The 13,983-nt window shown below is 41.6% G+C and overlaps 1 protein-coding gene across 3 annotated transcripts in view; it reads left to right on the forward strand.

Moving 5' to 3' along the window:
* Positions 1–5,782, forward strand: part of LOC129831005 (PHD finger protein 14-like) — a 141,835-nt gene extending 136,053 nt beyond the window's left edge. For all 3 annotated transcript variants that reach the window (XM_055893963.1, XM_055893962.1, XM_055893964.1), the window contains exon 20: positions 4,264–5,782. In XM_055893963.1, coding sequence (XP_055749938.1) covers positions 4,264–4,356 — 93 coding nt within the window. In that variant the 3' untranslated portion in view covers positions 4,357–5,782. The remainder of the gene's footprint in view (positions 1–4,263) is intronic.
* The last annotated feature ends 8,201 nt before the right edge of the window (positions 5,783–13,983 follow it).

The following is a 13,983-nucleotide window of genomic DNA, read 5'->3' on the forward strand; positions in this document are numbered from 1 at the left end:
GCCAGCTTGATAAAGGGACAATGCTGAAGCTCATTAAAGAAGGAGATGTGGTGTTGGACATTTACATTTTATTTTACAGCATTGTTTTTTATCCCACTTTATGAAGTTTTCTGCATGTGGTGTGTAGGCGGGGGGAGGGAGGGATGGAGGAGGGGGTTGTTTCACTTGTCTTTTGGAGCGATTGTGTTCTCCCTTTCAGGCAGTGGGGGTCTCAGCCTCGAGCACATTAGCAGCTCCATGGGCCTTTGTTGCCACCTAGGGTTCACTTCTCTCCTCCCCCTCATCCTTGCTCTCCTCCTCCTGTGTGGGGGGAGTAGTCTCCATCTCTCTCCACCTCTCTCCTTCCTTCCAGACTCACATGTTGAGAGCAGCAGCAGCAGTGTGTGAGAAAGCAGGAGAGCGGGAGACGACAGGCTCTGCATGCCCTTTAAGAACACCCAACTCAATTAGAATAAAAAATGTGGCATATCATTATCATACATGTATGTGCTGCTGGTGCCAGAGGGCTGGGGACCCATGGAGAGAGACTATGTGTGGGCGGAACAGTCTCTCTCCCTCTACCTGTCTGTCTCTTCCCCTCCATCCCCTTCTCCCCATACCTCTCTCCCAAAGGGGAGTGATGGAGATATGCCAGAGCCTGTCAGTTTCTCTCTCTCTCCCTCTTACCCCCTCTTCCTCCACCACTCTCTCCCTTTCTCCAGGCCCTTTGAGGGAAGACGGCTTTCTGGTGGCTCTCTCCTCTCCTCTCCACTCCACTCCTCACAGAGAAAATATCACTCTGTCTGTCAGGGGGCCCTGATGCAAGGCCGGTCCCACTATCTCATTCTTCTGTTTCTGTGAAGGAACAGGCTCAGGGGTTCTCCAAGCCTGGTGCCAGATCTCTTTGTGCTGTCTTCCCTACTCCTATGGTTGTGGTCATAATGGAAAGGGTACACCACAGCTTGTAGTAGCTGTTAGTTACTTGTCATTGTTCATGTCCTCCGCAGCAGTGTAGTAATGATCATATCAGCACGTTTCTATGTTTTTATTAATGTGATTATTTAAACATGTTATGTACAGTATTTCACACTAGTAAAAATACTGAAAATGCTCCCGTCTCTCTCTGAACACGTTTTACTTGTGTAGCGTTAGCTCCTTCAGTGTATATTGTGTAGTGCCGTCATACTCCTGGCCTCTCTCTTTATCTCCTTCAGTGTATATTGTGTAGTACTGTCATACTCCTGGCCTCTATCTCCTTCAGTGTATATTGTGTAGTGTTGTCATACTCCTGGCCTCTCTCTTTATCTCCTTCAGTGTATATTGTGTAGTGCCGTCATACTCCTGGCCTCTATCTCCTTCAGTGTATATTGTGTAGTGTTGTCATACTCCTGGCCTCTCTCTTTATCTCCTTCAGTGTATATTGTGTAGTGTTGTCATACTCCTGGCCTCTCTCTTTATCTCCTTCAGTGTATATTGTGTAGTGTTGTCATACTCCTGGCCTCTATCTCCTTCGGTGTATATTGTGTAGTGCCGTCATACTCCTGGCCTCTCTCTTTATCTCCTTCAGTGTATATTGTGTAGTGCCGTCATACTCCTGGCCTCTCTCTTTATCTCCTTCAGTGTATATTGTGTAGTACTGTCATACTCCTGGCCTCTCTCTATCTCCTTCAGTGTATATTGTGTAGTGCCGTCATACTCCTGGCCTCTCTCTTTATCTCCTTCAGTGTATATTGTGTAGTACTGTCATACTCCTGGCCTCTCTCTTTATCTCCTTCAGTGTATATTGTGTAGTACTGTCATACTCCTGGCCTCTCTCTTTATCTCCTTCAGTGTATATTGTGTAGTGCCGTCATACTCCTGGCCTCTCTCTTTATCTCCTTCAGTGTATATTGTGTAGTGCTGTCATACTCCTGGCCTCTCTCTTTATCTCCTTCAGTGTATATTGTGTAGTGCTGTCATACTCCTGGCCTCTCTCTTTATCTCCTTCAGTGTATATTGTGTAGTGCTGTCATACTCCTGGCCTCTCTCTTTATCTCCTTCAGTGTATATTGTGTAGTGCTGTCATACTCCTGGCCTCTCTCTTTATCTCCTTCAGTGTATATTGTGTAGTGCCGTACTGGACAAATTAAGTCTTTAAGTGTTTGCTGGAGCTGCTAACAGAAAACATGACCAGGTCAGCGTAGGTACATTAAAATCAGCCAGTCAGTCTATTTCCAGTACTTAAGGAGCTCCTCTTAGCCCTTAGCATGTTAGCATGCATGTTAGCATGCGCTAGCTATTGGCCAGCCTGGTCTCTCCTCGCCTCCTGTCTCCTCATTGCCTGGGGATGTGATAGAGAATGGTGCCACAGGTAATTGGAAAATTGGCAGGCTTGTCCGAGAGATTTGGTGGATGGCACGGCCCGATACGTACGTCGGCCGGGGTTCACGACATGTCGTCCCCGGCAATGATAGATTTATATCGGCCCGCGGGTGGGGCCCGGCCGAAGGAGGGAGGTGGAGAAGTATCCTGAGTTCAGGAAAAAGTAAGGCATTTATCACCGGTGGGAGGCTGCATATCAAAAGTGCGTCCATAGAGGAGACACAGACAAGGTTTGTGTGAGTTACAGGGTGATATATGAACCAGAACTAAACTCTGGCCCTGGCTGATTTACGACTCCACTGCTAATGTCTTGCAGTTATCAAGCCTGGGAGATCCACTCTGCTTCGTAGTTATGCTGCGTTCCACCCTATTCACTATACAGTGCACTACTTTTGACCAGGGCTAATAGGGACTGCAGTCTGATGTTTAAAAACTCAATTGGCCCAATTAGCTGCTGTTGAAGTGCACTTGAGAGGTCTGGGAGATTTTCTCCTGTGTTATAATAACTACCACAGGAGTAGGGCTGGCACAATTACTTTATAACCATGGAACCGATGGTCGTAGATAAAGACCTTCATGAAAATAAAAGAACCGTCATAACAGTTTTTTTGTGGAATGAACAGCTGACTGAATACTGGACTGCTGGGCATTTGTGAGGTTGAGACCAACTTTGTTTCTCCTTGCTGAAACAAGCCAGGTGTTTTATGCTTAGGCAACGCCCCCCGCCCTGCAGCAGCAACACATGCAGTCAGGAACTGAGGAGAGAAGAAAATGTGCATATTTAAAGATTGGGGTCACTTAGAAATGTCCTTGTTTTTGAAAGAAAGGCACATTTTTTGTCCAATAAAATAAAATTGATCAGAAATACAGTGTAGACATTGTTAATGTTGTAAATGACTTTTGATCTAATGATCGATTAGCCTTTTAAAATTATAATCTTGGATTAGCTAACACATAGTGCCATTGGAACACAGGAGTGATGGTTGCTGATAATGGGCCTCTGTACACCTATGTAGATATTCCATTAAAAAATCTGCCGTTTCCAGCTACAATAGTCTTTTACAACATAAAAAATGTCTACACTGTATTTCTGATCAATTAGATGTTATTTTAATGGACTTTTTTTTTTTTTTATAAGTGACCCCAAACTTTTGAACAGTATGTATGTATGTATATATGCTAATCTAAAGGTTATTTGGTGACCGTGGTTAATTGGCTGACCAATAACTGTCATCCAAAATTCTATGACCGTCACAGCCATAATGGGTCTACGAGCAGTGGTGTTTGCGAGCACTGAGGAATGTACCATTGCCTTTCTGCTATGTCGTTAGATACAGAGTATACTATAAGGATACTGTGAGGGGAAACAGAACCACATCTACACACTGTTAGAAGAATCAGCAGGTCTTCACATCCACACCAAGAATCTACACTAGGCCTACACCTCATGTAGGTCTGTCCAGCTGCACGTACACACACGCTCCTTAAAGCAGTCATTACATTTTCAAACTCGGTGTGTATATTAACCTCTAGAGAAGGAGATAATTGCATCTGTCAGAGTCATTTAGTCACTGTTGCGGCTGTCGCCACCGTCACTTTCACTTTACCTTCCCTTCTGAATCAGCTGGGTGTCAAGTCCTGCCCACCCTGACTACAGCTCTTTGTTCTAAGAGGAAATGGCTGCTGAACAATGCCTTTAACACCAGCACAACACTAACCTACCAACACTAACTACTTATCCTTGTTGGGATTGTGACAGACCTTTCTAAAAATCTCATTTATGGTTGTGAGTTCGGATGTGATTTGTCCAACTGTGATCTAAAGGCATTTATATTTTTGACCTTTCAGAGACCCATTTTGAGGACCCAGGTGAGGAAAATACTATGCCCGAATATTCCTATTATATGTTGTTTTATGTTTCAGGAAGAAGAGGAGGAGCATGAGGAGGATGAAGAGGACGATTCATTCAAAGAGGAAACGACAGAGCACGACATCCCAACAGAAATTCCCAACTGAAACAAAAACAACTGTGTGACCTTATCTTGAGCACAGTGATCTTCATGTTATTGATCAGCGGTCGGTCAGTGTCATCAATTCCACTTCAAAGATCTGTAGGTAACAGGACAGTCTGTAATGTCTCACAGTTTTACTGACATTACTGCTCATCTCTAGCCTGGTCCCAGATCTGTTTGTCCTGGTTTGCAGCTAATGACAACACAAACAAGATGGCATCAACAGATCTGGGATCAGGCTAACACACCTTTTCTTCTCAGTAAGATATGGGACAGAGCACAGAGGTACTAACCACGTTCGTTTTGTAGCCAGAGGAACAGTATATTTTAGAGTAGAGAATGTATTTGGTAAAGAATGTACCGTGGAATCTTTGAGGGAATTCAAGTCATAGTATATATTTTCAAAAAGGACAGATCTGAAGCCTCACGCTCGCTATGGTAACTGGAGATGATGTCGCTGACATGCAGGTTTTATGATAGACATATACAATCTAGAATCTATTTTAGGTTATACATTCTAGATTGTGTTTCTATAGTTTGTATATAAGATCTTCATGAAACGGCTCCTCAATCTATTCTGACTAAGAAGGTTTTCATTCGGGGGAGTCCAGTGTTAGATTTCTGTTTTCAGGGGCATCTGTCCATGGCGGTATTTTGCAGCAGAGATGAAATCAAATATAAAACCCAGAGAAAGTATCTGGATGGACCAGACCAGTCAGACTGTTAGAGGATATGAACCTGCTTATGACCAACCAAACATTTTCCTTCAGATCTATTTTCATACACTAATCATTATACAGTATGGTGTTCACACTATCCTCAGTAGCCTGCTCCCAAATCTGGGATCATGCTATCTCCTCAATGCCCTGTTTACATACACTGTATGTGAAGTATTCAGTGGGGTCGAGTATTTCTTATACAATCTCTCATCACCATTGAATTGAAACTCTATTTTCTGTATGGCATGTGAACACCACGGTCTTGTATCACCAGTTTAAAAAAGTTTTTGTTGGTGCTATCTGGTCTTCTCTCTATTGATTGTCATGACCTCTTTTTTTATGAGTTTTTAGTTTTTATGTTTGTATGCAGTTATGTTCACACTGTCTGACATGTCAGTAACCTCATACATATGGTGTGGCCTGTTGGTGGCACCAATTTGAAGTCAGCTATCCTCTTTGCTTGTGGCTGCACTACAAGTCAAAGGAAACCAACTCTGGCTTATAACCCAGGCTGTCCAGGAACTACAACACAGGTCAACACGTTGACTTACCTGTTTAAGTGCTACCAATGTATCATTGTAGGTTTTGATTTGACATTAAAGCAACAAGGAAAAGATCATGTATTTTTGGGGGGGATATGCATTTGCTAAGAGTATGTATTTAGATACTTTGTAAACGTTAAAGTGCCAATAAACTTCAATTCCACAACAATATTATGGTAATAACATTCCTTTTGTCCCTATGACATTCCAGTTTGTTTTAATTTTGAAGATGATTTTAATGTTGTCAACATAAAGAACAGTCCTTACACCAAGCGTTCGGAGAACTGCCGTCATGAAAAGGGAAATGAAATGGCAACCATTAAACTTTGAATGCTTGATCATTGCATTACTTTGTCAAAAGTATTTAGGGAATAGGGTGTCATTTGGGATTCATTATAGATCCGAGCCTACAGTAGTGGAGTGTTGAGGGGCCAGAGACAGCAAGGTGGCTTCTTCTCTGTGTTCCTGGGTCATAATATGTTGCTCTATATTATTTTTTCACTCTAACCCCCATTTAAACTGCAGTCATGGGCCAGCACTAGTAGGGGTCTGTGCTCTACACACACTCATGCATATCTTCACAATCCTCCATACAGACACACTGCTCTCCCTATCTATCTCGCCTCTCTGTGTAACATTCATATACAAAAGGGTTGATAAATGAAACGATGTCTGATGGATCTTTATATCTCATTGCCTCACAATCGACCCCCACCCTCCCCCATCCACACCCCCACACCTCCACGACCCCCACCCTCCCCACATCCCCACCCCCGCCCCTATGTCAAGGCGGCTAGCAGCATCTAGACATTAATGCATCGAGGGGCGTAATGCCAATTTGTTTCAAAGAGGAACTATTAATTTTCCCATTTCAAGGGAGGCAGGAGGGAACCCCTGTACAGCCGCTGAACCGTGAAAGACATTATCTGGAGAGCCTGTGTCTCTTTTTGGGGGGAGGAAAAGAGAGAGAGAGAGAGTGCGTGTCCCTCGTTCAGGAAAAGGAAAAGACACGTTAGAATTGATGCTCTTTGATGGGAGGGGGCGGCTGGTGGCTGGCGCCCGCAGACGATAGGGCCGGGCCTCCCGCCGCCGTTTTCCCAGCGTGCGGTCTGAGAGGGATGTCATTAGGCCTGTAATAACAGCGCTGAGCACGTTAATGGCAGAGTGGCCCGCTCCGTCGCCCTGTGCCCCGTCAATCTCTGTATGTGTGTGTGTGTGTGTGTGTGTGTGTGTGTGTGTGTGTGTGTGTGTGTGTGTGTGTGTGTGTGTGTGTGTGTGTGTGTGTGCTCCGCCAATCTCCTGTCTACACCCCTATCTACAGTCGCAGCATATTAAACAGATCTTAATGGTCCCTCCATAGCAGATGGAGATGTGCTCAACAGCCAGCTGTCTAGAACAACAAATAATACAAGAGAAGAATGAAAAAAAGCACTCGTGTTAATGTTTTGGGTGTGGGTGTGGCTATACATCGACGGCGATTTCGGGCATTTGAAAAGGTCCTGAGAACGTCGATATACGCTTCCTTGGCACTCACAAAAAAATCACTGGGCACAAACTGGTGATGCTCAGAGTAAGAGGGCGCTGCTTAGACCACTGTGCCACCGCAGTTCACAAAGCTTCTATCAAGCCGTGAGAAAACTTGATGATAGTTGATGGAAACAGTGCGTTGGGTTTTTTTAATGGGTGGATCAGCTTATTATCGCGGAAAGATTGTTGCTTCTATCAATGTAATTGTTTGCATCATTTCCAATCCGCCATATATTTTTGGGGTAAATATATATATCCATATACATACACATATGCATACATATACACATATATACATACACATACCTATATAGATATACATACTTTGTTAAGAATATACCTTTATTATTCCCCCGCAAACCCTACCACCCTTCCCCCAATTGGAGTAAACTAATAAACACTTAGGCTTCTACCTTCAGTTTTTACATCTTATACACATTTTACAGACACAATCTATTTTACAATAGTTATATTTTGTTTGTTTTTAGTCCTTCCTCTATTTCTGATGTCCATCCAGTTTGATTTATATTTGTAACTGTGCTATTTCCCAATATTGTTGAACCTATATACATTTTACAGACCCCGTATGTTTTACATTGGTTATCTTGTTATTAGTCCCACCCTTCAGCTCCATTCAACCCCTCCCATCTATTTCTCAACATCATCCATTCTGGATTTCTATTTGCCATATATTTTTCAACTGTGTTGTGATGCTTCACAAAAGTACTGAACCTTTCTATTCTCATAGCTTCTACAGATAGTAAAATAAATAAAAAATTAAACAATTTGCTAAAATAATTATTATATTATTGATTGATTGACAATGGCTTTTCAAATCACCCAGTATTGCTATCTGCAGCGTTAGTTCTAGGCAAATGTTGCAATTCTTCAGCCATTCTTGGGCCTGTGACCAAAAACGAGCTACATATGGACAATACCAAAATAAATGATCTAATGACTCTGCCTCCTCACAGCAAAATCTGTAGAGCTGGGAAGATTGTATCACCCATATATATAACATTCTATTGGTTGCAAGAATTTTGTATAGTAATTTAAATTGAAAAATTTATAGTTTTGAATCTGGCGTTGTTTTGCGTATCAATTTATAAACCCTGTGCCATGGAATGGATACGAAAATCTCTTCCCAACTATTTGACAATGACACCTTTGTTTTTAAGCCACGGATTTCTAATCCCTTAATATTATTGTTTTATCTAATTTTAACAGCTAACATTTCAATGGCAATAATAAATAGATATGCTGATAGTGGACAACCTTGTTTTACTCCTTTAGATGGTTAAAAACGTTCTGATATGTAGCCATTATTTACTATTTTACACCTAGGGTTATTATACATAACTTTAACCCATTTTATAAGAGATTCCCCAAAATTGAAATATTCTAGGCATTTATATATAAACTCCAGTTGTACTTTATCAAAGCCTTTTCAAAATCAGCTATGAAAACCAGGCCTGGTGTCCACGATATTTCGTAGTATTCTATTGTTTCCAGTACTTGTCTTATATTATCTCCAATGTATCGTCCATGTAAAAAACCTGTCTGATTAGGATGAATAATATCTGACAATACTTTTTTAATTCTATGCGCCAAGCATTTTGCTAGGATTTTTGCATCACAACACTGAAGTGTAAGAGGTCTCCAATTAATTTTTTTAATGGACTAGATCTTTATATTTACCACTTTTGTCCTGTTTCAATAATAATGATATCAGACCATGTTGCGTGTCTGATAATCTACCGTTTATATAGGAGTGGTTAAAACATGCTAATAATGGTCCTCTGAGTATATCAAAAAAAGTTTGATATACTTCCACTGGTATGCCATTCAGCCCTGGAGTTTTCCCAGCCTTAAAGGCCCCAATTGCAACGAGAAGTTCCTCTGTAATTTGGCCTTCACGTGAGTCTTTCTGTACAGATGTTAATTTTACATTATTATTAGGGGGAAAAATCTATACAATTAGTTTCAGTTAGTGGAGATGGAGTAGACTGAAACGAAAACATATTCTTAAAGTACTTTACTTCCTCTTTCAAAATATCATTTGGTGATCATGCGTGACTCCATCATTTGTAACAAGTTTCAATAAATTTTTGGGGGGTTGCATTTCTATATTGCTGTTTCTTTACATATGTCCACTTTATGAATGGATGTTCGTTTGATGTTTTCTTAACTTGATCATGTTATAGATTTACAGGGCTGCTTAAAGAAAAACCCCAACCATTTTTTTCATTAGTCCATTGTTGACATAGTCCCAAAATGTTTTGCTTGTCAGCAATTCAGTTTTCAAGATATGTAACTTTGAAAATACAGAAATCATCCCTGCAGGGCTCACTACTAACTTTTTTCCTCACTGTCCCCTTATTGTACTGGAGTGTAATTTCAACTGTCCCAAACTGAACTTGAACCATCCCAAAATGGTTGGGATGGTCCACCAGCTGCCCCATTAATAAAAAACATAACACAACAATATGCAATAAAGAACGTGTGTGTGTTCCCCAGCCTTCACTTTCTCTGCTTCACCCTCCCTCTTCAGTCACTGAAGAATGGTCGCCTTGACCTTTTTGAGCACCACCACTTGGTAACAACCATGGCCTAAAATTTACTTTTTTGGACACCAGCCACTGTGTCAGGCAGATTAAAAAATCTACCAGCTACTCAGATTTTTTACCAGCCCAAATAAATAAACATTGCTCAAATTACACCAACAAAACACAAACAGTTGAGCATGCTTTGTAATGTTTCTAAAACAATAAATGCATTACTAGTAAGAAGTAATGTGGTGTATTGTTTAATTTCATTAAATTTTTTGTCATTTAACCAAAATATCCCAGATGAGACAAAAAAACTCACCTGCCCCTTTGAGGGAGGTTACCGTGGTAATGCAACTGTCATGTTTGTGCCTGTGAGATTGAGTCTGACTAGCATCCATTGTTTCTCTTCCATAGCAGTTGAAACTCAAACATTGAAAAACAACTTACCTTGTGAACAAAACAATGTAAATAGCCAAGGAACACAAGGACAAAGTCTCACTTCAGAAGACTTAAGTTTTAAGTAAATTAATGCCTGTGAGCAGCGCTTCTAAAAATGAATCTGTCACTCAGCTCTTCACGTGCGCACGTACAGCCCCCAGCCAGGCAGTGATGCAGAAATACTTTGCACATTTTACAGTGTGCAATCTGTTCAGGTCAGGGAGATAGAACAATATTCTCTAGAATACCATAGTAGCCAGCAATAGCCTACAGACAATGCAAATGACACAGAAACTCCCGGCACACGAAACCTCAGCTCTGGGCTGGCGGGCCCTCAGACAGGCTGGGTGAGAGTAAAATGTGCATACTAATAGGCCTATTTGCCCACCATTGGAATTATATTTTATTATTATACAATTTCATAAATTAAATAATTACATATGCCATGCCTAGCAAGCCATATCAGTGTTTGACACCTGGAAATGTTACATATTGTCTTGCTTTTAATAGCCTACAGCCAAAATCCAACAATAGAAGAAAAGCGAAGATTTCCTGATATGCCATTGAAACCAGCATTTCTTATTCTACTGTCCAAAGGCAGTAATGCACAATCCTATTGTTGCATCTTCAGATATTCCATCTCTCTAAGTTTCTACCATTACATGCTGACCAGACCGGACATGTCGCGTGCGCGAGCGTCGCAAAATAAATGTAGAAATCCATGTTATTCAATTATTGCACTCACACTGCTCGCGCGCGCCAACGAGCATCTGCGATGCCAAGGGCTACGAAACCCAAACCGGCTGCGCGCGTGTGCCATCGTGCGCTATCGTGCAGAAATTTATTTTGCCCCCCCCCCCCACACCAAACGCGATCACGACACGCAGGTTAAAATATCAAAACAAACTCTGAACCAATGACATTAATTTGGGGACAGGTCGAAAAGCATTAAACATGTATGGCAATTTAGCTAGCTAGCTTGCACTTGCTAGCTAACGTTAATTTGTCCTATTTAGCTAGCTTTCTGTCGCTAGCTAATTTGTACTGGGATATAAACATTGAGTTGTTATTTTACCTGAAATGCACAAGGACCACAAGGATGATTTTCAGCGGCAGGGACTTGGAGGCTAGACAGGATCGAGGGAAAAAATGTATGGATCAAAGTACAGAGAGATCCTTGATTAAAATCTGCTCCAGAGCAATGTGAATGTTTCTGAATGTCCTTGAGTGGCCCAGCCAGAGCCCAAACTTAAACCTGAACAACATGTCTGGAGAGACCTGAAAATACCTGTGCAGCAACTCTCCCCATCCAACCTGACAGAGCTGGAGAGGATCTGCAGAAAAGAATGGGAGAAACTCCCCAAATACAGGTGTGCCAAGCTTGTAGCTTCATACCCAAAATACTCAATGCTGTAATCGATGCCAAAGGTGCTTCAACAAAGAGTAAAGGGTCTGAATACTTATGTAAATGTGATATTACAGTTGTTTATTTTGAATAAATTAGCAAAAATGTAATAAAATTATAAAACATTTTTTTATACATTTTGGCTTAAGGCTGTATTGTATCAAAATGTGGAAAAAGTCAAGGGGTCTGAACACTTTCCGCAGGCACTGTATATACTGTATATAAAAATTAAAAATACTGTATATATATTTTTTTTAACAGGATAATCTGCCCCTATGAGCATGACGCCTCAACATACACACTCCACCCCAGCAGTATGACTATTATCCAGTCAGTTTGCCCTGGAGATATTACAGTAAAGATTTACTTAAGTGGCTCTGTGACATTTACAAGGAGATTTGAGTAGTTCCTTCTGCTCGCTCGCTCGCTCGCTCTCTTTCTTTCTTTCTTTCTTTCTTTCTTTCTTTCTTTCTTTCTTTCTTTCTTTCTTTCTTTCTTTCTTGCTTGCTTGCTTGCTTGCTTGCTTGCTTGCTTGCTTGCTTCCTTCCTTCATCGCTTTCACTTTCTCTTTCTCTATCTCTCTATCTTCCTCTCTCTCTCGTCTCTCTCTCCTCTTCTCTCTCTCCCTCTTTCTCTCAGTTTTAATTGCTAAGGATAATTCCTAAGATATCATCTCAGTATGGAAGAGGTGCTTGGGTAACCTTTTCCAGGCTTACCATGTTATGACAGAGTCCTACTCTGTCTTTATTGCTCTGTGTGTGTGTGTGTGTGTGTGTGTGTGTGTGTGTGTGTGTGTGTGTGTGTGTGTGTGTGTGTGTGTGTGTGTGTGTGTGTGTGTGTGTGTGTGTGTACGTACGCGTGCGAGCGAAGACACTCATTATAAGAGGAACTCCTGAAAAGGTTGCTGACACCATCAAGTCTCTCTCTTCACACAGCCACGTTAATGACTCTCTGACACACACAAGCGCACACACACAGGTCGGTGTAAATCAGAAATGAGAGGGACTGAGTGTACAGTACGCTGGGACATAAGTCAGACAAAAACAGAACTGAACTTTCACTAAACGCACACATACACTCTCACACACGCACACTCACATACACAGACTAGTTCATTGTGATACCTGGTTGTTGTGACAGCTCGAACAAGGAGCTGTTAGAGTAGAACACAGAGGAGGAAGAAGACAGGGTTACAACTGTCATATATTTAGAGTTAGTTTCTGTCTGTTGTGAAAATTGTTTCTGTCTGTTGTGTAATATCCAGTTCATGTTGAAAAAAGACTAATAATAATATTAGTTCAACATTTCACCATTCAGCAAAATTCCAAAGAAAGGACGACAAATCCGACCTTTCTATCTCAGTGTTTTGAGTTGTGCTTGATACTAACACAGGCTTGGTTGTGCCGTACAATGTCCGCTCTGATTTTTACATAAATATTCTAATGGTAAAGGTGCTGAAGGAGTGACACCTAAATATGCAAAATATCTGTATGGTACCAGTAACATTTTATTTTATTTGACATCAGGAAAGCGGTTCTGTCAAATTTACGGCCACATGAAAAGGTAAATACCGTGAGGTACAAGGCCGTCCAGATACAGGCACCTGATAGTCTTCCTATTACAGCTTTATGGCTGGTGTAATTCACACAGACACCAACAGGCTACACAGCACCATCTACACACGTACCTGGCTGTGTGTGCGTGTGCGTGTGTGTGCGTGCGTGTGTGTGTCTCCCAGGGCTACATTCACTCGCCTTGTCCAGTGATAGGCCCTACAGTATGTCCAGATGAAGCAGATAATAGGAGACATACAGTACCAGTCAAACGTTTGGACTCACCTACTCATTCAAGGGTTTGTCTTTATTTTTACTATTTTCTACATTGTTCAAAACTATGAAATAACACATATGGAATCATGTCGTAACCAAAAAAAGTGTTAAATAAATCAAATGTATATTTCAGATTTTAGATTCTTCAAAGCAGCCACTCATGACAGCTTTGCACAATCTTGGCATTCTCTCAACCAGCTTCACCTGGAATGCTTTTCCAATAGTCTTGAAGGAGTTCCCGCATATGCTGAGTACTTGCTGGCCTCTTTTCCTTCACTCTGCGGTCCAACTCATCCCAAACCATCTCAATTAGGTTGTGGTCAGGTGATTGTGGAGGCCAGGTTATCTGATGCAGCACTCCATCCTCTCCTTCTTGGTCAAATAGCCCTTACACAGCCTGGAGGTGTGTTGGGTCATTGTCCTGTTGATAAACAGATGGTAGTCCCACTAAGCGCAAACCAGATGGGATGGTGTATCGCTGCAGAATGCTGTGGTAACCATGCTGGTTAAGTGTGCCTTGAATTCTAAATAAATCACTGACAGTGTCACCAACAAAGCACAATCACACCTCCTCCTCCATGCTTCACAGTGGGAACCACACATGTGGAGATTATCCGTTCAC

This window comes from Salvelinus fontinalis, chromosome 32 (assembly GCF_029448725.1).
Source record: "Salvelinus fontinalis isolate EN_2023a chromosome 32, ASM2944872v1, whole genome shotgun sequence".
In the NCBI taxonomy this organism is placed as follows: Eukaryota; Metazoa; Chordata; class Actinopteri; order Salmoniformes; family Salmonidae; genus Salvelinus; species Salvelinus fontinalis.